This window comes from Camelus dromedarius, chromosome 3 (genome assembly GCF_036321535.1).
Source record: "Camelus dromedarius isolate mCamDro1 chromosome 3, mCamDro1.pat, whole genome shotgun sequence".
Classification (NCBI taxonomy): domain Eukaryota; kingdom Metazoa; phylum Chordata; class Mammalia; order Artiodactyla; family Camelidae; genus Camelus; species Camelus dromedarius.
The window spans coordinates 91378116-91404304 of record NC_087438.1 but is presented as its reverse complement, the minus strand read 5'-3'; the positions used below and the strand labels follow the sequence as shown (position 1 = coordinate 91404304).

The 26189-nt window shown below is 34.7% G+C and overlaps 1 protein-coding gene and 1 pseudogene across 1 annotated transcript in view; both read left to right on the top strand.

Annotated features, from left to right (window-relative positions):
- Nucleotides 1-26189, top strand: part of MEIKIN (meiotic kinetochore factor) — a 75275-nt gene that overhangs the window by 24780 nt on the left and 24306 nt on the right. The window contains exons 8-11 of the mRNA XM_031448963.2: nucleotides 2041-2105; nucleotides 6380-6450; nucleotides 21134-21214; nucleotides 25806-25925. Of these exons, the coding sequence (XP_031304823.2) occupies nucleotides 2041-2105; nucleotides 6380-6450; nucleotides 21134-21214; nucleotides 25806-25925 (337 nt within the window). The remainder of the gene's footprint in view (nucleotides 1-2040; nucleotides 2106-6379; nucleotides 6451-21133; nucleotides 21215-25805; nucleotides 25926-26189) is intronic.
- On the top strand, nucleotides 9721-18125 carry LOC116149359 (large ribosomal subunit protein eL34-like; annotated as a pseudogene).

Here is a 26189-nt window from a genome sequence, read left to right as displayed (position 1 = left end):
CCACCTGTTACCCCTACCTCCAGATTTTGGGCTTGAGGAAGAGAAGTCAGTTCCCATTGTCTAACTGCTTATTTCCTAAGCCTCTGTCCTCTTTGTCTTTCCAGTAGTCTTTTAGGCTGGAAGGCATGGAAGAGGGGAGCAATCTTTGGTTACATATTGAATTCTTTCTGTATTCTAAAACTCATAGTAAAACTCTGGGGTTATCTCCTCTAAGCCTTAATCTGCATGTGTCAATAGGAGTTTGACGAATGTAGCAGGATGTTAAATGTGCTTTCATGCAGTCTCAAGAGTTTGGACAGTGACCTCAATAGATTAAAACAAAACAGAAATGACAATTACCCCATCTTCTGTTCTGTGTAGAGCCATCTATGTAGAATTTGTAAAAGATGAGGTCAAAACCTAATTCTTTCAGCATTAGCCTGTCACCAATCTCCAAGCTATTTTTAAAAAGGCTAAAAATGCCCTGAAAGGATGAAATGATCAAGAATGTTTATTTCTTTAATATTGTTGGTGTTAGATGCAAGAAGTGGGGAGACTTCTTCCTTACCTCAAGATAAGAGAAGAAGCTCCAGGAGAACCATTTAGAAAGGTCAACATATATCCCCTAGAATTTGGTTTCTGACTCACACCTGAAAAGTCTAAAAGCAAGAAGGTCTGTTCGATGCTTTGGAATGGCTGATAAAGAGGAAGCTAGATATACTTTCAGAGTTTGGCACAGCAAAGATTTGTGCATATTGCCGATAGGTCAGACATAGATCCCACAGGGATCATCTTGAAAGGGATCATGCGCAGTATGACTTCCTGAAGAGGATAAAGTAAACTTGACTGAAAGAGACTGGAAGTTCTATCGTCAAAAGCAAAGGCTGAGGTCATCATAAAGAGCAGCAATTGAGGGGGATGTGGAAGTCCTGTCACCGAACCCTTCAAAATACTTCAGGTTTGAAGCAAGTCAGCATTTGGTTTTCTGTCACACACAAAGGGCACCAATGGCATATTATAAAAGTATCAATCAAGATCAAGAAAGATATTTTCTGTCCTTCTCTGCAACTCCTTCCTACTACTCCAGTGCCAGAGGATCCCGAAGAATAGTTAACAAGCAGAGGGAAAAAATTAACAAGAAACAGAGAAAAAAAAAACCATGGTTGCTCTCCTCACTGCAGGTTATGAGTCTAAATTAGACCCAAGTTGGGAAAAGTAAGAGATTTAATTTGGGTAATAAAAGTTCAGTATTGTGACATTATACTGGGCTTTTCATTACCTAAAGATGACTATTTATTGTCAGAGAATACCCAAAAGCAATGAAATATACCTGAAAGTTCATTCAGGGGCAAGAAAGTACTATTTTGATAGTATGAATTTCAAGGGGAAATATGAAAGAATAAAACTCTTTTTCGCTTACTGAATTCAGCTGTTCAATAAATCAGTAACAGAAATCATCTTCTCACATTTAGTTTTCAACTCCATTGTCTTGCTAAGGACTTGGAAATCCCATTTTGGTGGCTAAAGGCTGAGCTTTGATCCTTTTATGTTCCTCTTGTAATAGCTAATGCTCTTTTACACATTTAGATAGAATTGGGAATGGTGTCATTTATGAAAGTGTAAAAGAGAAAAGAATATTAATTTTTTAGGCATTATCTTCTATGTTACTTGTAATCTTACCATAAGAACCCTGGGAAGCAAGATTGCTATTCCTTTTGCATAAACAAGATAATCTAGACTCAAGACAGGTTAAGTAACTTTCCCAAGGCCACTCAAGTTTAAGTAGCAAAACTGAGCTTTAAACTGAGGTCTGTCTGATTCTAAACACTATGCCTTGTCCTCTATACAAATTGTCTTACAGTATTTATAAATGTATAAATATATTATCTTTTATTATTAAACTATTTGTTCAAATAGATAACGTTAATTTTTTTTTCTAACCAGTTGTATTTTTTTTCTAAAGGCTAATTGATTGCATAGAAATGTCTTTAAGTATTATTTGAGGATTCCTGAGAGTTAATGAAAGATTAAGAGAATACTGTTAATTTGTTCTTATTCCAGAATGATGATGTTAACAGACCAAAATACTTCTCCAAAACCAAAGAGTACTTCAAATTCAGAATCAGGTAATAAATAGTGAAACTAATCATTGTTATAATTCTGTTTCGTTATTGCCTGGTTTCCCAGGAAACAGTGCTCTTTAAATGTGATTGTATTTAAGAAATGAAGATGCATGAAATTGGGAAATGAGTCTTAACTATCCCCATAGCACACATCATTAATTCATTTAATAAACATTTGCTTAGTATGTGCTCTGTACTAGTCTATATATACTGATAGGCAGTGATCGATCGATCGATCTATCTATCTATCTATCTATCTATCTATCTATCTATCTTGCCCTTATAAATTTCAGTTATAGGAGGAGGTAATCGGTAAACAGATACATTTGAGTTATGTGTGATGATTGAAAAATAAAAGAGTCAACAAAGTGCCTTGTATTATAGGCTCTCTGTTATTTAGTTTATTATTGGAATAAGCAGCAAGACATTTACAACCTTGTTAACCTTTGCTGTATCTCAGATTTCTATTTTCTTTATTTCCTGCAACAAGTTTTGTAGTGTCTATCTGGACATAAAATTAAAGAATTATTTGTTTTACTCCTGATGGGTATAAATATTTCCTTGAATTATGAACTGGAAAAAAACGTGTTTTTTCGTGTGTGTGTCTGTGTGTGTAATCTTCACGTTAAGAAGTTGTCTTAATGAGCATTTACAAAATGCCAGGTATTATGTTAGAATGTGTGGCTATAAAAATGATTGAGATAGTTTCCATCCTAAGGAAAATTAATCTAATGATAAACACTAAACTTGTAAAAGCACACATTATTGGAAGGAGTAGTGCCTACTACCCTAGAGGGCGAGCGTTAGAAGGAAGATTTGTTTTATAGGTCAAAGATTAAGGAACTTGTAAACAAGAGAAAAGAGGTATGAAAGGGAAAGGGGTAAGGGTACCAAAAATAATAATGCTTTTTATCTAGGTCTTGCCCAGTAAAAAGTTTTGATCTGGTTGTGTAAAATAATATTTATAAAGTCTGGGAGTAAGGCAAAATAGTGATTCTGGAATTGTGTACGCTTTTGTATTCTTTTATGTGGTTGATTAACTTGCTTAAAAATTTAAATAAACTACATCCTGCTCTAGAAATATTTTTTACACATTCTTTAACTCAACAAATCCACCTTTGTTCTAGTTTTTTGTCAGGCTCTTTGCTGTTAGAAAACAAAACAAACAAACAAAAAGGCTATATTCTTACCTTCAATTGTACAAAGTCTAGTAATAGAGACAAAAAAATAAACAAGAAATTACTTCTCAGACATCTCCTGCTCAGTCTTCTTTGCAATCTTATCTACTACTTTTACCCATTAAATGTTGGGGTTCTTCAAGGCTAATTCCTAGATTTTAATCTCTTTTCAGTATGCCCTCCAATATGTATAGGTGTCCTGTAAAGGGCAGGGCTTCCAGATTTTCCAGTCTAGCATCTTTTCTGAGATTAAGACCCTTCTGTTAGCTGCCTTCTGGACATCTCCCCTTGGGTGTTTCAGAGAAACCTCCTCTCATCATTCATTAATTCCACTCATTCAACAAGTACTTATTAAGCAGCTGCAGTGTAACTCAAACTGTGTTAGTTGCTTGCGAACATGGCAAATTCCTTGCTCTAACAGAGTTTATGCTGTAGTGGAGAAAGAAGGAAAATAAATAGATAAATACATATATAACAAAATCAGAAATAAGAGTCATAAGGGAAAATAAAGCAGGATAAAAACAGAGAGTGTGACTAGGGATGCCATTTTAGACAAGGTAACCAAGAGATGCCTCTCAGATGTGGTGACATTTGCACAGAGCTTGAAAGAAGTGAGAGAGTCCTTGTGGAAATCTAGGGGCAGAGCATGCCAGGCAAACCATGAGATGGGAATATGTTCAGTATGTTTAAAGAAGAGAAAAGAGGTTAGTGTGACTGGAGCAAAATGAATGAATGGTTGGAATTGTGGTCAGAGAGCAAGGCAAGTGGTATAATGTAGAGTCTCATATGCCTTCGCAAGGAGTAGAGATTTTTTTTTTTTTCCAAAATGTGCTGAGAAGTATATCTTAGAGCAGAGGAATGACATGATCAGATACATACTTTAGAATTACCACTCTGGCTCCTATGTGGAGAATAGACTAAGGAGGCAAGAGTGAAGCAAGGAAACCATGTTAAATAAAGTACTGCAGTGGTCAGGTAATGATGTATACGACTAAAATGGCAACAGTTGTCTGATATGGAATATATTTTAAAGGCAGATGGGGCAGAATTTTCTGATTAAGCTGGATATTGGGTAGGAGAGAAAAATAAAAGTCAAGAATGAGGCTTAAATTATTGGTTTGAGTGACTAAATGAATGGTGGTATCATTTCTTGAGGTAAGAGCATTGTAGGGCAGAGCAAGGGAGGAGAATGATGAAAAGAGAATTTGGTTTGTGCATTTTAAATTTGATCTGTCAATACATAATGTTGAATGAAAGAATGCAGACACAAGTATGTATATACTGGTTAATCCCATGTGTATACAGTTCAAGAATAGGAAAGACTATTCTGGATGACAGAAGTCAGAATGGTGGTAATCTTTGGAAGGGGGTTGCTGACTGGGAAAGAACATATAGGAAACTTTTGGGGTGTCACAAATATTTTATGTCTTGATCTGCGTGATCATTATATGGGTGAATACATATACATATAAGATTTGTTCCCATTACTCTGTATATGGAATACTTTAATAAAATGTTAAAATATTAACAGACTTGTCAGCTTTCAAGCAGAGATGTCATGAAAGCAGTTTGTGACAAGGGAATCTGGAGTTCAGAGGCAGAGGCTGGGATTGTAGATAAATATTTAGAGTTAGATATAAATGTTTTGTAAGCCATAGGATTAGGTAAGCTCACTTAGGAAGTGAGAAGAATATAAATAAAACATTTCAACATTTAGAAGCAACTGTAACAAAAGTTTCCAAGAGATTAAGTAAAACAAGGATTGATGACTGAGAATTATCTCAACGGAGGCCTAACCTAGTCCTCCTCCTCCAGTGTCCTCCATCTCAGTTAGCAGATGTAGCTTAGTAAACTGAAACATGGGGATCATGCCCGACACCTTCCTCTTTGTCACTCCTGTGTCTAATCTATTATCACATCTGGGTACTAATTTTATCCTCTTTTTATGGAGAACTCTCAAACCTACTACTTCTCTCTACCTTGGGAGATTAAGATGAGAAAAGTGATTAGCCTCAAAGATTGCCAGATTTAGCAAATAAAAATAAACAATGCCCAATTAAATTTGAGTTCAGATAAGCAGCAAATAATTTTTAATATAATTATGTCACAAACATTGTGTAGACCTGTACTATTACATGGGAAATACTTATACTAAGTAGTTATTTATTGTTCATCTGAAATTCAAACTCAAGCAGGCATCCTGTATTTTATCTAGCAGCCTATTAACCTGTGCAATGAGGCTGGAAATATGTAAGCAACACAGGGATTATAAAAACAGGATTTTGTATGCCAAGTTAAGGAGCTTGAGTTTTAATTTTAGGACAGAGTATAAAAACAGGATTTTGTATGCCAAGTTAAGGAGCTTGAGTTTTAATTTTAGGACAGAGTATAAAAACAGGATTTTGTATGCCAAGTTAAGGAGCTTGAGTTTTAATTTTAGGACGGAATATAAAAACAGGATTTTGTATGCCAAGTTAAGGAGCTTGAGTTTTAATTTGAGGATGGAGTATAAAAACAGGATTTTGTATGCCAAGTTAAGGAGCTTGAGTTTTAACTTGAGGACAGTGGAAAGCCTTTGAAGAGTTTTAGGCATATGATATTAAATTTGTATTTTAGGTATACAGTGTGTACAGTGGACTGCAGAGGGAAGTGAATTGAAAAGCTATAGGAAGCTAGGTAGCAGGAAGGGGTATGAGGTACAGATAAAGTTTTTGGTACTATGAAAAAGGCCTGAGTACATTTTAAATGGTGGTAGAGAAGTAGCAGTAGAAAGGGAGAGACTGAAAATACAGGAGAGTGGAAATGAAAGGATAATTAAGAATTCTAGCCACATGCAACTTTATAAATTGAAAGGTTATCTTTTATATACAGTTTATTTCCTCCTGTGAAGCCTGGAGCTCTTGAAATGAAAATATTTTAAAGAATACCTTCTCCTATCTGTAGCAAGTCAAGTTAGTCAACATATATTAAGTTTTTCCTAAAACTGTTACAAAGTCACAATCATTAAATCAGTTTTTTTCCAAATTTGAGTTCCTTTTCTTTACTTAAAGCTAACTACAAGTTAAATAATTAAAATACTAAATTATATTTTTGTTATAGATAATGCAGATTGTGAAGTTTTGCTTACTGGGAAAACTTACCCTTCAATCCCTGAAAAAACAGAGAAAAAAGCAAGTATTGAAGCAGAATAACTATATAAACCATAAATTTCATTAATATAGGACATACTTTTAAATAACACTTTTATAGGAATTATTTTTCAACTATTTAAGTCAATAATTTAAAATATTTTTGGAGTTTAGCGATTAGATTACTTTATTGTTATGTGAATGTGTATTCTTTATACATTTAATGATAGCAGATTAAAATTAAAATTTTTTCTAATTTCCTTTTGGATAATTGGATGTCTATTAATCATTATTTAAAGTAAAAATAAGACATCTGCTATGTAGCCAGAGCAGTGTTTTATACCAAGGAATACTTGTGAATTAGTACATTAGGCTTTGAATCTAGAGGTTTTTGGGGAGGAATACAAACTTTATTTTGTATATAGCAGGAGCTACTATTTGAATGGCTACTCATTGTTAAGCATTATTCTAAGCTCTTTTCATTAGTTATATCTTTTCATAGCATTCCTATGAGGTAAGTTTTTTTGTGTTTTTTTATAGTTATTTTACAGCTAAGATGTTAACCAATATGCTTGAAGAGTTTGTGGCAGGTCTTTCTGTATCTAAAAACCTGTACTCTCCCCACTATATCTTACTGTTATTGAATTCACTGGGGAGCAGATTGGAAGAGGTCCAGCAGGATAGTTCATTAATACAAAGTTACAAAGGTTTTTGATGGGAGATTTTGGTGGCATTAACTAGGATGTTTTGTAGGAGAGATGGAAAAATATGCATGAATTTAAGATAATTTTACCTGAAGAGTTCATGGACTGGATATAGAGAAGGAAAGAGTAGGAGGTGTCAAGAAAGACTTCTAGGTCTGTGTCTCAAGCAGCTTAGGTGGGTAAAGGTGCTATATAATGTGATAGGACAAATAGGAGGTCTGAGGGCACATGAAGATGAAAGTGTTGAAATGGTCATTGGCTGTAAATCTGCAGGTCAGGAAAACAGAGGAGGAATGTACAGTATTATAAATATTTTAAAATTCGTGGAAATGGGCAAAATCACCTGGAAAAGAGTATTTATAGAGTGAGGAAGAGAAGGGGGTCCAGGATCAATTATTGGAAAATTCTACAGTCAGGTAGAAAAGGAAGAAGACAGAGAGAAGGAGGAAAATAAACAGAATATGGTATCATAGAAGCTAAGAGAAGAGAGTATTTGCTCCTAAAAGGGGGAGTGGTCAAGAATGCTGAATACTGCTTGGAGGTCCACTGTTATAAAGAATTTTTTAAAACTGGAGGACTTGCAGTTTCCAGTCCACCATGCAAGGAACTTAGAAGTCACCACTGTGTCCTAACAAGTAGAAACTTGAACAAATTGAAAAATCATCAACTCTTACAGATCTTACAGAGAAGTAAGTAAAGTCACATGGCAAACTGCTATACCAAGTTGTGGAAAGACAGACAGGTTGACACAGAGAATAATGACTTGCCAGAGCAGAAACACATGAACAGAAACCTCCTTAAGAACCAGTGCTGGAGTGGGAAAACCAAAAATGTGATTAATGAATTGCTGGAGGCTTAGTGTGGACAACTTTGAAAGTTAAAAATTCAAGGGGAACCCAGTCATCAGAGGGACCTTCACACATTTGTGAGTCTTACCTCCAGGAACTCTACCAGATCCTTACAGTGAATATCATAGAAAAATCCCCTCATGCTTCCAGTCGTGGGAAGGAAAAAGGAACCATTCTGAGATACATCAGAGTATTCTGTTCTTCTTAACAAACCTGCCCTCAAGAGAAAGTATTTTACAAAAGCATAACTTGCTGGGGTTTTATCAGAGCCTGACCTACCCAGGGAGGGGAAATAACCCAATTTCAGCCAGGTGGAAGAAGTAACTTACTTAATTCCAGCTCCGTTTAACCTTATACATGGGGGAATGGAAATACCCAGCTAGTACAAGATGGCCCTTTTAGCCATACTGTTTCACTTCACGGGGGAAAAAAACTGAGAAGAACTGGTAATGTTTATAGTACAAGGGCACAAGCTTAACAAAAGACTGAGACCTAATCATAGAACTGGAATGCTCCCTGTATCTCCACACCTTATCACTGCATTACTAAACACCTGTTTACCACATTGCTATTACCCAGTATATCATGTCCACATTTTAGCAAAAAATTATAAGGCATACTAAAAGGCAGAAATCACTGTTTGAGGAAACTGAATAAGCATCAGAACCAGAGTCAGTTTTGGCAGTAGTGTTAAAATTATCAGGCCCAAAATTTAAAATAACTATGATTAATATGCTATGTAAATTATGGGGAAAAGGAGACATCATGTAAGAGCAAATGGATAATATAAGTAGAGAGATGGAAATTCTAAGAAATAATCAAAGAAAAAATGCTAGAGATAAAAATACTGTAGCAGGAATGAAGAATGCCTTTGCAGGATTCATTAGTAGACTAGACACAGCTAAGGAAAGAATACCTGAGTTTGAGGACAAGACAGTAGGAACTTCCCAAACTGAAAAGCAAAGAGAAAAAAAGACTGAAAAAACAGAAGAAATTATAAAGATCAAAATCAATAACATGGCGTTCAAAACTCTAAACTGACCAAATTTTTCTCATCATTCAGCTTTACCTTAAATCATCTTCCCACTTGTTTTCATCACTTCAGTTATGATGGCATTCCTTTAAGCCCTTGTAGTCTGGATGTAAGGATTAAGGGCTTTACACCAAGTCATCTTGAAACATCCTTCCTAATCTTCCTTACCTAGATAACTCTTACTTATCATTAAGATCTAAGATCAACTTTTAGTTCCTTAGAAAATCTTTCCATAACTCGACCAGGCCAAGGCTCCTCTCATAGGGTCTTGTGGTACCATGTATCTCTCCCTTTATAACACTTGTCAGAGTTGTAATTTTCCTCTTGTGTCTGACTTCCCCACCAGACAGAAAGGCAGATCCTCTGTCTGCCTTTGCTAATAAAGAATGCCTTTGCTGGACTCATTAGTAGACTAGATACAGCTGAGGAATGAATATCTGAGTTTGAGGGCAGAACAATAGAAACTTTCCATTCTGAAAAGCAAAGAGAAAAAAAGACTGAAAAAAAAAAAAACAACCCAGAAGAGAATATTCAAGAACTGCGGGACAACTAAAAAGGTATGACATATACATAACTGGAATTCTAGAAGGAAAAGAAACAGAGAGAAGGAACAGAAGCTACGTTTGAAGCAGTAATGACTAAGAGTTTTCCAAAATTAATGTCACACATCAAACCACAGATCCAGGAATCAAAGAGAACACCAGGCAGGATAAGTGCCCAAAAAACTATGTCTAAGTATATCATACTCGAACATCAGAAAATCAAACAGAAAGAAAATATCTTGAAAGTAGCCAGAGGGAAAGACGCCTTACCTATAGAAGAGCAAGGTAATATATATACAGACCTCTGTCAGAAACCATTTAAGCAAGAAAAGAGTAAAGTTAAATATTTCAAGTATTGAGAGAAGAAAACTGCTAACCTAGAGTTTACCCAGTGAAATTATCCTTCAAAAGTGAAGGAGAAATGCAGACTTTCTCAAACAAAAATTGAGGGAATTTGTTGCTAATAGGCCTGTCTTCTGAAAAATATTCAAAGTTCTTCAGAGAGAAGGAAAATAATGTGTCAGTATAAGTTTGTCTATCTTAACAAATGTACCACTGTGGGGCAGTATGTTAACAGTAGGGAAGATTGTGCATGAGTGGGGATGAGGGGTATATGGGGATGCTGTACATTTTACTCAGTTTTTCTGTGACCCTCAAAGTGCTCTAAAATACGAAGTTGGTTAATTTTTTAAAAGTCAGTTACATTTAAAATCAAGAAGGAAAGTTATGACTTTGACAAGAATAATTTTAGTGGACTAGTGAGGAAAATTAGATTGAAATAGGTTAAAGAGTTATAGAAATTGAGGAAGTATAAAATTTATAAAGAAGTAAATTGGGACATCAGCAACATCAAATGTGTGTGTAGAAGGGGAAGAAGATATGTAAAACTTTTTAATGGAATTGAAATTAATTTGTTATCAGCTTAAAGTAGATTGTTATAACTATAAGGTGTATTATGAAAACCTTAATCAAAAAGCAAAAATCTGTGAGAGATACACAAATGATAGTAAGAAAAGAAAAAGCATACCACTAGAGAAGTAAGCCAGAAAGTGAAAGAAAAATACCATATGATATCATTCATAAGTGGAATCTTAAAAAAAAGAAATAAAGACACTATGAACTCATCTACAAAACAGAAACAGACTTGCAGATATAGTAAACAATCTTATGGTTACTGGGGAGAAGGGAGTAGGAAGGGATAAATTTGAGAGTTTGCAAATGTTATCCACTATATGTAAAAGTAGATTAAAAAGTTTCTTCCATATAGCACAGGGAACTATATTCAATATCTTGTAACAACTTTTAATGAAAAAGAATATGAAAAATGAATATATGTATGTATATGCATGACTAGGACATTGTGCTATACACCAGAAATTGACATGTTGTAACTGACTGTACATCAGTTTAAAAAACAAAAAAATACCACTATACAAAATCATCAATTCACAAAGACAGCAAAAGAGGAAGAAAGGAACAAAGGAACTATAAAACAATCAGAAAGCAATTAACAAAATGGTGATAGTCCTTACTGTCAATAAGTCCTCACCTATCAATAATGACTCTAAATGTAAATGGTTTAAACTCTTCATTTAAATATAGAGTGGCTGAATGAAAAAAAAAATTCCTATATGCTGCCTGCAGGAGACTCACCCACTTAAGCTTTAAGGACACTCAGGCTGTAAGTGAAGGGATAGAAGTTATTCCATACAAATGGAAATCAAAAGAGAGCAGAGGTAGCTATACTTGTGTCAGACAAGATACATATTAAGTCAAAAGCTGTAATAATAGACAAAGAAAGACTGCCATAATATAATGATAAAGGGGCCAGTTCATCAAGAGGATGTAACAATTGTAAATGTAGACTCAGCCAAATTGAAGCACCTAAGTATATTAAGCAATTATTAAGAGATATGAAAGCAGAAATAGACATCATTGCAATAGTGGGGACTTTCAATACCCAACAATTGATGTTCCAATTTAGTTCTTTAAATGCATAGATCATCCAGGTAGAAAATCAATGAGGAAATAATGGACTTGAACTACAGTCAGGCTAAATGCACCTAATAGACATATACAGAACATTTTATCCAACAGCAGTGGAGTCCACATTCTTCTCAAGTGCACGTGGAACATCCTCCAGGATAGATCATATGTTAGGTCACAAAATAAGACTTTAACAAAATTAAGAAGGTTGAAATTATGTAAAGTATCTTTTCTGACCACAGTAGTATGAAACTAGAAGTCAATAACAGGAACAAAGCTGGAAAATTCACAAATATTTGGAAATTAAACAATATACTTGTGAAAAAACAATGAGTGGAAGAATAAATCAAAAGATATATTAAAAAATACCTTGAGACAAATGAAAATGGAAACAAAGCATACCAAAACTTATGGGATACATCAAAAGCAGCCTTAAGAAGGAAGGTTACAGCAGTAAACACCTACATTAAGAAAAAGTAAACAACCTAACCTTATACCTCAGGGAACTAGAAAAAGAAGAGCAAACTAAGTCCAAAGTTAGCAGGAGGAAGGAAATAGAAACATTAGCAGAGAAATAAATGAAATAGAAACTTGAGAAACAACAGAAATGATTAACAAAACTAAGAATTAGTTTTATTAAAAGATAAATAATTGACAAACTTTAGACTAAGAGAAAAAGAGAGACAACTCAAATCAGTATAATTATAAATGAAAAAGGAGACATCACAGCTGATATCATAGAAACACAAAGGATCATAACAGGCTTCAATGGATAATTATAAACCAACGAATTAGATAACTTAGAAGATATGGATAAATTCCTGGAAATGTACAAGTTATGAAGACTGAATCATGAAGTAATAGAAAATCTGAACAGACCAATAATGGCCAAGGAGATTAAATCAGTAATTAAAAGTCTCCCAGCAAATAAAAGGAAGCAGATGGTTTCACTGTTGAATTCTATCAAAAATTTAAAGAGCAATTAATAGCAATCTTTCTCAAACTTTTCCAGAAAAATGAAGAAGAAAGAGCTCTTTCAAACTCATTTTACGAGGCCAGCATTACCATGATACCAAATTCAGATCAGGATGTTGAAAGAAGAGAAAATTACAGGCCAGTATCCCCAATGAACATAGATGTAAAAATCCTCAACAACGTACTAGCAAACTAGATTCAAGTATACATTAAAGGGATCATATACCATTACCAAGTGAGATTTATCCCTGGGCCTCAAGGATAGTTCAACATATGAAAATCAATTAATGTGATACACAACATTAGCAGAATGAAAGATAAAAGCCGTATGATCATTTCAATAGATGCTGAAAAAGTATTTGACAAAATTCAACATCCTTTCATGATGACAGCTCTCAACAAATTAGGTATAGAAAGAATGTACCTCAACATAATAAAGGCCATATATGACAAGCCCATAGCTAACATACTCAATGGTGAAAAAAAAAAGCTTTTCCTCTAAGATCAAGAATAAGACAAGGATGCCCACTCTTACCACTTCTGTTCAGCATAGTATTGGAAGTCCTAGCCAGATCAGTTAGGCAAGAAAAAGAAATAAAAGTTATCCAAATCAGAAAGGAAGAAGTGAAATTATCTCTGTTTACAGATGACATGATCTTATACACTGAAAACTCTAAAGACTCTACCAACAAACCTTTAGAACTAATAAAAGAATTCAGTAAATTTGTAGGACACAGAATCATCTAACAAAAATTTGTTTCATTTCTATACACTATCAAAGAACTATCTGAAAGAGAAATTAGAAAGCAATCCTGTGAGATAATAGAAAAAATACATGTATTTGTCTCTATCCCCAGTTCTTGGCACAGAACTCCTAAACCCTTTTAATTTCCTAAGTGATAAGAAAACTAGGAGCCTCTCTTGTTTCAACATTTGGTCTTTGACCTCATTCCTGACACAGGACTCCTAAAACCTTTGTAATTTCTAAGTGATAAGAGCACTAGGAAATAGTGTTCTAATGGGGCAACTCTGAGTGGTCTTCTGGATGCCTCCTAGATGGGGCCGGTCACTAGAAAGACCAAGCCATAATTAGAAGCTTGGAATTTTTAACCCATAGTCTCCCTTTCTCTAGAGAGGGGAGAGGAGCTGGAAATGAAGTTAATAATTGATCAAGACTATGTTAGGAAGCCTCCATAAAACTCCCAATAGTAGAGGTTATGGAGAGTTTCCAGGTTGAGTGCAGAAGCTCCTGCACTCGGGACTGTCCCAGACCTCACCTTATGTATCTTTTATCATATCCTTTAATAAATTGGTAAATGTAAGTAAATGTTTCCCTGAGTTCTGTGTGTCACTCAAACCTGATATGGGGATGATGGGAACCTCCAATTTGTATCCAAATCAGACAGAAATTGTGGGTAACCTAGGGACCTACTACTCATGATTGGCATCTGAAGTAAGATGGAAGCAGTCTTGTGAGACTGAGCCCTTCACCTGTGGGATCTGACACTATCCCCTGGTAGAAAGTGTTAGAATTGAGTTGAACTGTAGGTTACCTAGCTGCTGTTGTAGACAATTGCTTATTATGAATGGGAAACCCCCACACATATTTGGTAATCAGAAGTATGAGTGTTTTGTTTGAGTAGTAAAGTAGACTCACAGGAGAAAGACTGATAGGGGGTAGAACAGGTTTTTCCTTTAAAAAATCCCATTTACAATAGCATCAAAACCAATAAAATACTTAAGAGATAAAAGACCTGTACACTATAAACTATAAGACACTGATGAAAATAATTGAAGACACAAATAAATGGAAAGAATTAATTTTGTGAAAATGTCCATACTACCCAAAGTGATCTACAGCTTCAATGCAATCCATATCAAAATTCCAATGGCATTTTTCTCAGAAATAGAAAAACTATCCTAAATTTGTATCGAAACACAACAGACCCCAAATAGCTGAAGCAATCTTGAAAAAGAACAAAACCAGACATATCACATTTCTTGATTTCAATTTATATTACAAATCTACAGACATGAAAACAGTATGATACTGACATAAAAACAGGCACGTAGACCAGTGGAATAGGATAAAGAGTCCACAAATAAACCTGCAGATATACAGCCAACTGATTTTTGACAAAGGTGCCAAGAACACAAAATGAGGAAGGATAATCTTTTCAATAAATGGTAATGGGGAAACTGGATATCCACATGCAAAAGAACAAAACTGGACCCCTATCTAACACTAGTCACAAAAATGAACTCAAATTGGATTAAAGACTTACATATGTAAGACCTGAAACCCTAAAACACTAAGAAGAAAACATAGAGGAACAGCTTGACATGGGTCTTGGCGATGATTTCTTTGACAAAGGGACACATAACAAAAGCTAAAATAAAAACTGAGATTGCATCAAACTAGAGAACTTCTGCATAGAAAAGCAAACAATCAATACATTTAGAGGGTAACCTACAGAATGAGAGAAAATGTTTGCAAATCATATATCTTACAAGTGGTTAATATCCAAAATTATATAAAGAACCTGTGTAACTCAATAGCAAAAAAAAAAAAAAGCAAATAATCCAGTTTTGAAATGGACAAAGTACTTGAATAGACATTTTTCCAAAGAAGAGATACAAGTGACCAATAGGTACATCAGAAAGTGCTCAATATCACTAATCATCAAGGAAATGCAAATCGAAACCACAATGAGATATCACCTCAAACCTATCAGGATGGCTGTTATCAAAAGGAGAAGAGACAGCAAATGCTGGCAGGGATGTGGAGAAAAGGGAACACTTATACACTGTTGGCCAGAATATAACTTGGTACAACCATTGTGGAAAACCACATAGCAGTTCCTCACAAAGTTAAAAATAGAACTGCCATGTGACCCAGCAATCTCACTCACAGGTATATATCCAAAGGATATGAAATCAGTATCTCAAGGAGTTATCTGTACTTCCATGTTCATTGTAGCATTATTCAAATTAACCAAGATGCAGAAACAATGTAAACATCCTTCACTGGATGATTGGACAAAGAAAATGTATATAGATATAGACAATGAAATACTATTCCACCATAAAAAAGAAATCATGCCATTTGCAACAGTGGGTATGAGTAGGGCATTATGCCAAGTGAAATAAACCAGAGAAAAATGAATACTGTATGGTATCGCTTATGTGTTTATATGTGGAATCCCCCCCCCCAAAAAAGGCCACTTTCATTGAAATAGGGAATAGAATGGTTGTTGCCAGGGTCTGAAGGATGAGGAAATGGGGAGATGTAGGTCAAAGGGTCCAAACTTTCAGTTATAGGAAGAATAAGTTCCAAGGATCTAATGTATAGCATGGTGATTGTAGTTAATAATATGGTTTTGTATACTTGGACGTTGCTTGGTGTATATCTTAAGCTTTCTCACTATGCACACCCCCAAAAAGTTAACAACTATATAAGGTGATGGATGTGTTAATTATCTTGCTCTTGATAATCATTTCAGAATGTAGAAGTATATCAAATCATCACTTGTACATTTTAAATGTGTACAATTTATATTTGTCAATTACTCCTCAATAAAGGTGGGGAAAAGAAAAAATAAGGAAGTAATGATTATGTATAGGGCTTGACTCTGATGGGAAACGGAGAAAAAGAACAGTAACTGGAGGGAGAGGCAGGGTCAGAGGAATTTTATTCTGTTTTAAAGATGGGATATACTAGATCATTTCTGAGGGTTAATGGGAATGGTGGAAGGAAGGAAGACAAGAGAGCTGAAGTAACTCTGTAGGCAACTGGAGCTCCCTGTGACGTAGGGATCTAGTTGAAGTTGACCTGAATTTCACTTCTTTAGTCTAAAGCAATAAAAATTCTTTTACATTCTTCTGTGTTCTTTTCCATGCTTCTTCACTTCCTCATGGTTACATTTCTCTTTTCTCCTCCCATGCATGCTATATCACTTTCACACTCTACCAATTCACACACACACACACACACACACACACACACAATTTCTATACAAATCAAGCATCTTGTAATTTAAGTGTATCACATACTGCATTAAATACCGTTTCTTATGCTCTTGTATTTTCTGCTCCTTCTCAACTTTCTGACTATAGCTTACCATTTCTGGGATGCTGGTGTATAAAAACTTCCCTGTATTATTTTAAAGAAGATATACAAATGGCCAATAAATGCATGAAAAGATGCTCAATATCCTTAGTCATTAGGGAAATGCAAATCAAAACCATAATGAGATATTACTACACATCCACTAGGATGCCTATAATCAAAAAGATAGATTAAAAACAAACGGTGATGATGTGGAGAAATTAGAACCTTCAAACATCCTTATGTAAATGTAGAACAGTGCAGCTGATTTGGAAAACAGTTTAGCAGTTCTTCAAAATTTTAAACATGAAGTTACCATAGGAGTCAGCAATTCTACTCTTAGATTTATACGCAAGAGAAATAAAAGCATATATCCTCAGAAAAACTTGTGCGTGAATGTTCATGGAAGCATTTATTCATAACAGCAAAAAAGTAGAAACAACCCCAATGTTCATCTACTGATGAATGGATAAAGAAAATTTGATATATCCATACAATAGAATATTATTTGGCAATAAAAACCAGTGAAGCACTGATATATGCTGCAAGTTGGATGAACCTTGAAAACATTATACAATGTAGAAGAAGTCAGTCACAAAAGACCACATATTATATGATTCCATTTATAAGAAATTTCCAGGAGGCAGTCATATTTGGCCTTTGAACTCGCTGGCCCTTCCTTTTTCCTCTTCCAAGGACCGTATCTAGAGGCATTCAGAAGGGTCCAGCATTTGACATACCATCATAGGCTGTCCTACAATATAGCCTCTAACAAAACTAGGCTGTCCCGAACCCCTGGTAATAGAATTGTTTACCTTTCTACCAAGAAAGTTGGGAAAGCGCCAAAATCCGCATGTGGTGTGTGCCTAGGCTGACTTCGAGGAGTTTGTGCTGTGAGACCTAAAGTTCTTATGAAACTGTCTAAAACAAAAAAACATGTCAGCCGGCTTATGGTGTTTCCATGTGTGCTAAATGTGTCCATGACAGGATCAAGCGTGCTTTCCTTATTGAGGAGCAGAAAATCATTTTGAAAGTATTGAAAGCACAAGCACAGTCAGAAAGCTAAATTTAAAAAATGAAGCTTTTTTGAGTAATAAAAACGTGAAAAAGAAAAAAAAAAAGAAATGTCCAGGAGAGGCAAATATATAAAACAGAGAGATTAGTGGTTACTGAGGGCTGGTGGTGATGGAATGGAGATTGGCATCTAATGGTGATAGGGTTTCTTTTAGGGGGAACAAAAGTATTCTAAAATAGGCTACAGTGATGATTGCACAACCCTGTGAATGTACTAAAAACCATTGAATTTTACTCTTGGGTGAATTTTATGGTATGTGAGTTATATCTCAATAAAATATTTTTAAAAATAAAAGAACAGCTTCATTATATTCTTATATGGAAAAGAGAAGTCGTTGAAAAGATGAGGAGGGATGAGATCCAGAATACAAGTGGAAAAACTGGGTCTAAAAAAAAAAAGGGACGTTTCTATTGTACATACAGTGGTAGCAAGGAAGGCTTTGTGCTTAAAAGGACCCAACACTTAATTTAATGCGCTGTTGTCACCATCCTGACACTTAAAATAGCTTAATAAAGGGCTACACAGTTTTATTTTGCACTGAGCCCCCAAAATTATGACTCCTGAGTAAGCAGTAGGATTCTGTTTGATGTCTTCTATTGTTGCAGGGAAGGGTAAGCTGAAGATGTCAGTTGAGAATAGTAGAAGGAAGGAGGCTAGAGGTTGAAGGAAAATGGGGTGAGTATGAAATAGTCATGAGAAGTTAGAGAGGTGTAGAAGAGGTGCCAATCTGTGGCTACTTTTGAGTTTGTTGTGTCTTTGATAGGCCAGATTGTACAATTTTCCCCAGCACTCAATTGTACTGGCGGTACAGAGAATATTGATATCAGGGTTCATCAGGCTAGTGATTTGTTACACATCTGTGATAGGAGGAGAAAGGGATACGAAAATAATTATAATGATGGATGGTGGTAGATAAGGAAGGAATAAGACAGGAGAAGGATCATGGATGAAAATAAAATGGGAGGATCAATAAATTGGAGATTTCAGTGACAGGGAAGTTTTATTTCATGAAGATAATTGAGCAGGGGTTGGAAGGTTGTAGGAAGCTATTTGAATTGATGATTTTAATAGTTTCTATTGATGGTAAGGGCTAAGTTTGATCATAGAGTGACTGAAATGGCATGAGGAGAAAAGGTTATTGGAAATGTAGAGATCAAGCAACTAAGAGTCCAGTTGGTTGGATAGGTTATCCACTTGGATGATAAAATTCCTGAGAATGATGACAGGAGTGAGGAAAAAGGCTGTGAGCAAGGTGTGAAGTCTTCATGAAAGAAAGGAGTCAGTAAGTACCTCAAGCTTTGCTCCATTCCGTTGTTCTTTCCTTTGCTTAGAATATACCTTATACTTCTTCATGTCCTTCCCCTCCCTTTACTCTATCATCTCTCTTTATTCCCTTACCTGCAGCTCAAAATCTTGTCAGGGCCTGACTCATATTACACCTCCTCAGTTATGTTAAATATTTAAACCTGGAATATTATTATAAATATTATAATATAAATATTATTCCCTTGAAGGCATAAGACAAGTCACACAACTTAGGCAGTCACTGAACAGTCTGCAGTTTTCAATACAGGGACTAGTTGGTAAAGCAATACAATTTATTGTAGTTGCAGCTTCCTAATGTCTTAAAAAGGAGTTTTTGTTTCTTAAATGAAGATTATTGCATAATAAAACATGTAAATATATTTACTCTTTTCTCTAAAATTTAGTTTTAAATAGTATAAATAAACAGATATTATTATCATTTGTTTTCTTTTCACAGAACATTGTTTGGGAGATAACACCTTAAATGTAGTAGGGCAATTTTTTGAGCTGAGTATCTTTCAACAGATTTTCTCTTTCAACAGATTTTTTTTCCTTCAATGTATAGAAAACTGTACTTTTTTAAGAAAAACTTTTATCCTTAAGTTTAAACCTTTCTTTCAAGTTGAGGGAATAATAGATTGATAGATATATATATACCCTATTTTAATTATAACAATTATAACATATATATATATATAAAACAATAAAAATCTGAAATGTGCTACAAATGTTTTTATAGCACTGTGAAATGTTTTATGGTTATGAATTTGTTTCAGCCTGAAAAAGATCCTGAACCTAGAGATACGAATTTTGAAGCAAAATTAAGTTCTCATCATCTAAAAATCAAGGTTCCCTCATCTCACCAGAGGTCTGATGTTGAAAGCAATGCAGTTAGATCAGTTACCAGAGTTCTGCTGCCTCGACCTGTCAAATCTGCGTTGGTAGGCACTGGCCTTTTATTAACCAATTATTAGAAAGACTCTAAGAAGAAAATGTACTTATTGGGAAGATTTAGATATACATAATTTCTTAACAAATTTAGGGGGAAAATGCACAGAAGCTGTATACTTACACCTATATACAGGCAGATGTTTTTAAAATGAACTGTCAGTTGACAACTATGTCACTTGGGACCACTGGGAAATGGTTGTTGCAAGAGAATTAAAATTTCAAGTAGCATCTTAAAGCGAGTAATACCTAAGAAAGGAAAGCTGGAAGGAAGCAGGATTAGGCTGAAATAGCCTCAGTCTTCAATGCAAATCTGGCAGAAACTCTCCCAGTGGGGTGGTCTGGAGCAAAGATTGTCCATTATAGGAATCTTATCTTATGTTGGGCTGCTATGCTGGGATGTTGGCTGAGGCTTGCCCAAGAAGATGATGGCCTCAGCCTGAAAGCTGAAGCAGATTCTAAAGATGTTGTAGCTGGGGGCTATTAGCTAACTGTACTCAATGCAGTGGAACAGCAAGTTCTTTGTTGAAGGAGACCTGAGCAGAGCACCTTCATGGCTGCCACAGTGATAATAATTACAGCTATCATTGAGTATCTCCTACCCTCCAGACACCCTAGGTTCTCTTTACATGTATTATTTATAACTGTTGCATGGCAATCCTTAGGGTAGGATAATCCCTATTGTTCAAATAAAGAAATTAAAAGGTTACATAACTAATAATTTACAGCACTTACATATTTAGTATACTAGGTAAGTATACCCATAAAATTTTTTAGATAAAATCTTCCTAATACATATTCCGGATTATGTCTTGAACAACTAGTTTAAGCCATTTTAAGCCAGTAAAAAAGTAAAGAATGAAAGAAAGAAAAGAGGAAAGAAAGAAAAAAGAAACCTAACACCACTATGATGTTCAGGCTTTATGAGTTTGGGTCCAGACTGGACAGCATATAATGACATCTATTCAAAGAGATTTATCAGTTGCACCACATAGAGTTTTCTTGGAAGTTGTTTGACCTAGCTCAAGCCAGAATATTCTTTAGTTACCTGTCTAGTGGTTTAAAATTTAATTAGCAGATTAAAATTTTATTACTATGACAATTATGATCTAGTATATTGTTTTTAAATTTTGTTTTTTACTGTATTAAAGTAGTTTTCTGTTTCTGCTTTTCAATCCTCTATCTCACAAAATATTGATAGGACACAAATCCCAGTACTTCTGATAAGAAAAGCAGAGGCCTGTTAACAAGTACTCCATCTTCGCAAACAGCTGGTTTAGTGGTAAGTACTATTAGCATTTGGCACTTGTAGTATCTATTTTCAGGCTCCCTGTTCTCCCCATTATTCTGTTTTTGTCAGGCCAGGGGAATATTGCACTTAGACAATAATGTCTGTATTTTCTGTTGCATAAACACACTTTCACTGGAAGTACTCTTTTACTACTGTACATAAAAGAAAGAATACTGAGGCACCAGTCAGGGTTCTTCTTTAAAAATTTTTTTAATTGTGGCAAAATATACACAATGTGAAATTTGCCATTTTAACTGTTTTAATGTATGGTTCCTTATGGTAGCTCACAGAAAAAAAAATGTGACAATGAATATATATATGTTCATGTATAACTGAAAAATTGTGCTCTACACTGGAATTTGACACAACATTGTAAAATGATTATAAATCAGTAAAAAATGTTAAAAAAAATGTACGGTTCAAGTACATTCACATTGTTGGGCAACTATTACCTCTGTCCATATCTGGAACTTTTTTTATCTAGCAAAAATGAAATTTTATACCCATTAAAAAATGATTCGTCATTCCTCCCTCCTCCAGTCCCTGGCAACCTCTGTTGTACTTTGTCTCTGTGTATTTGACTATTCTAGGTACTTTATATAAAGGAGTCATACAGTATTTGTCTTTTTTGTGACTGGCTTATTTCACTTAGCATAATGTCTTCAAGGTTCATCTATGTTGTAGCATGTATTAGAATTCCCTTTTAAGGCTGAATAATATTCCATTGCATGAATATCCTACATTTTATTTATCCATTCATCTCTCGATGGACATTTCAGTTGCTTCCATCTTTTGGCTATTGTAAGTAATGTCGCTCTGAACATGGGTATGCAAGTATCTTTTTGTGACACTGCTTTCAATTCTTTTGGGTATATATTTTGAAGTGGAATTGCTGGATCATATGGGAATTCTCATTTTAACTTTTTGAGCAACCATTTTCCTATTTTTCATACTGGATGCACTATTTTTCATTCTCACCAACAATGCACTAGGGTTCCAATTTCTCAACATCCTTGCCAACACTTGTTATATTCTGTGTGTTGGTTTTTTTTTAAATGATAGCCATCTGCAGAGGTGTGACATGGTTCCTCATTGTGGTTTTGATTTTTATTTCCCCAAAATAAAAATAGTGTTGTTGAACACCTTTTCACATAATGATTGGCCGTTTTTAATATCTTCTTTTGAGAAATGTCTGTTCAAGTCCTTTGCTTATTTTAAAAATCAGATTGTTTATTTTTCTGTTGAGTTGTAGTTCTTTATATATTCTAGATATTAACCCCTCATCAGCTATATGGTTTGCAAATATCTTCTCCCATTCTGTGAATTACCTTTTCATTCTTTTGATAATGTCTTGTGATGCACAAAAGTTTTTAATATATGTAATCCTGTTTATCCTTTTTGTTGTTGTTGTTGGGTGTGCTTTTGTGTCATATCCAAAAAATCATTTGGAAATGCAGTGTTATGAAGCTTTCTCCCTTTGTCTTCTTGTAAGAATCTAATGAATACATCTTACCCAACCAGAGTTCTTAGGTTCAACTAAATGACAGGAATACAGCTTTCAAGTGGAGCAGAATCAAGTATTCCTCATCATTGGGAGCAGTCCTCACAGAAGTCCATGTAGTAACATACATAGCAGTCTGGGGACAGCTCATGTACAAGGAGATGAGGTCCAATATCTTTTGTAATAACAAATGGACATAGCTTCCAGTGTCCCCTAGAGGGACATCCCTAATTACAAGAGTCAGGAAACCCAAAATATGGTGCCTTTAATAGTATTTATTTACTTAAAGTACTTTTACTTCTGGTGCATTTATAGCTGCTCCCTGTCCAGATGCAATTTATCAATCAGATATCATTTTTGCCATAAGCATTGTTGTATAGTAATACAGTGGACATTCTTACCTTTATCAGATTCCTTGTGGAGCAGAGCTAGAGAGTTAGCCAAAGATCAGTTTTTTCAAGATGGGGAAAAGGTTTCTGTGAACACTCTGCTCACAATCTTTATAGTGTTCTAAAGATTAATACCTTTTCCAGAAAATGAATGCTTTATTTTTTTATTCATTTTTGTTTGATATTTTGGGTTAAAACGTATAGATAGATAGATAAATAGATAGATAGATAAATTTTTAAAAAGGAGTTTTTCCCCCATAAAACTAATTAGTGACTATTTTATAAATACTGACATCTTTTAAAAATTGAGCTATAGTTCTCATTTTATAAAGTTCACCTTGCTAAAGTGGAAATTCAGTGACTTCTGGTATACTCATAAGGTTGTGCAACCATTATCACAATCTAATTTAAGAACATTTTTAATCACCCCCTTAACAGTCACTTACCATTCCCCCAATCTTACCCTCTAGCTCCTGGAAATTACTAATCTATTCTGTCTCTTTAGGTTTGCTTATTGTGGCTATTTCATATAAATGGTTTCATACAATATTTGGTCTTCTGTGTCTGGCTTTCACTTACCATAATGTTTTTAAGATTTATCCATGTTAACAGCATATATCAGTATTCTGTTCCTTATTTATGACTGAATAATATCCCATTGTAAGGATACACCACATTTTATTTACTGATTCATCCGTTTATGAGCATTTGGATGAATAATAATGCTATGAACATTCATATACAAGTTTTTATATGAATATATGTTTTCACTTTTCTCGAGTATATGCCTAGAAGTGGAGATGGAATGAATCGATTACATGTAACACTTTTTTTGTAGTGGATTTAAAAAACAGTTTTACTGAGGTACAATTTACCTATTTAGAGTATAAAATTCTGTGGTTTTGGTGTATTCACAAAAATGTGCTATCATTACCATAGTCAATTTTTAGAACATTTTTATCACCTCAAAAATAAACCCCATTCGCTTTAACCATTGCTATTACCTCCTTATTCCTCCATTCCAGTATCTGGCCCCAAACAGCCATCAATCTACTTTCCGTCTCTATAGATTTACTGGACATCTTGTATGAATAAAATCTTTGTGACTGATTTCTTTTACTTAGCATAATGTTTTCAACATTCATCCATGTCATATGATGTGTCAGTTCTTCTTTCCTTTTCATGGCCTAAATATTCCATTGTGTTCATGGCCATTTGGGCTATTTTGACTAATGCTGCTGTAAACATTCAGGTACAAGCTTTTGTGTGGATATATGTTTTCATTTCTCTTGGATAGTACTTAGAAGTAAAATTTCTGAGTTATATGGTTAACTCTATGGTTAATCATTAGAGGAACTGCTTGATTCTTTTCCAAAGTGATTGAACAATTTTACATTCCCAGCAGCAGTGTGTGAGTGTTTTGATTTGTCTGTATTCTCACCAACACTTACTATCATCCCTCTTTTTGAGTGTGAAATAGTACCTTATTGTAATTTTACAGTTGTATTGATTCTTTGTATATCTTCTTTGAAGAAATGTCTTCTCATATCTTTTGCCCATTTTAAAATTAGGTTGTCTTTTTATTGTTGAGTTGTAAGTGTTCTTTATACGTTCTAGTTACTAGACCCTTATCAAATAAATGATTTGCAAATATTTTCTCCATTCTGTGGATATAACAGTGTCTTTTAATAAATAAAAATACTTTTGAGAAGACTTATTGGCTTAGCATTTTAAAGTCTATTTTGTTACCAAATGAATCTGAGACTAATTGCCCTTTGGTTCATTCCACAGGTTGCTGCCACCAAATGAGGCATGTAGATCTCCCTCAGTTCCAAGCTGTCAGTCCTTGGCTGGCCACCCTGAAAGGAAGCCAGTTGACTCAAGGACTTTGGGAGATTTTCACTTTCCAGGGTCTCACTTTATTGTGACCTTCCTAACACTGTTTCAAGATGTATGGTTAGGCGTGAAGTTGTTCTGTCCTCCTATAAGGAAGAAGAGCTAGGCAAGGGCAGACACTCCCACTTCCCACCCAGCACAGCTGATAATTCATTCTGGTCACATACGCATGTAGTGTAGCGTAGGTTCAGGCCAGATTACTCTAGTCAGACCTAGCTGGATAACATGACAAAGCTTTTTGGAGTCCCAACCTAAAGAGTATGGATCCTGATTTGGTTTTAAATATTTTGAATTTGATATAGAAATATGTGGTGATTTAAGTAACCTGATAGTGATATGGATATAATGCTCACAAAAAAGATAGGGATTTTAAAATCTCTGGTGTTCAGTTGGTAGGCAAAAAGAAGGCAGGAGCAGAATGCCGGGGAAGGCTGACATTTAAGGGAAGTGCAAGGGAAGTTATTCCATGAAATGTAGTTGCTGGGTGGACGAATTTCATTTGATAGGCACTTGATATATGTAAATTACATGATACTTTAGCAAACAAATATTTTTATTTAAAAAATTATTTTAAAGCTTAAGAGCCTTATATTATTCTTTATAGATTGATTTGTTCCCAGTTAAACATACGTCTTTTGAAGAAGCAATTATATTAATGCAGATCAAATTGTTCATATGTCAAGTTCACAAGAAAATGCTTCTATTGAGAGAATAGGTCAACTTTCCTTTAATTGCTTGAAAATAATTGTTTTTGCAACATTTAACTTCTACAAAAGAGTAATATATTCTTTTGTAGATTGATTTGTCCTCAGTGCAGAAAGCATCTTCTGAAGAACTATTTCCAAATGTCAGCAATTACGTTAACTCAAATGAAATCGTTCCTGTGTCAAGTGTGCAAGAAAATTCTTCAAATGAGGTAGTATTTTCACATTTTCCTTCAATTACTAAAAGAAATAATTACTGTTATATTAGAGATACTTTGAGAAATTTGTAACTTAGTGGAGGATAATAGCATCTATATGTGGAATCGGCTATCAGCTACAATTCCAGTTAAAGGATATTAGGCTGCCACAGCAAAAACACTTAGCATCATTGGGACCTGGGGATATTAAATAACTAGAATAAACAGTATTATCCTACTTTGTCCCTAAACTCAGTTTTTGTCTGTACGTAAAAAAAA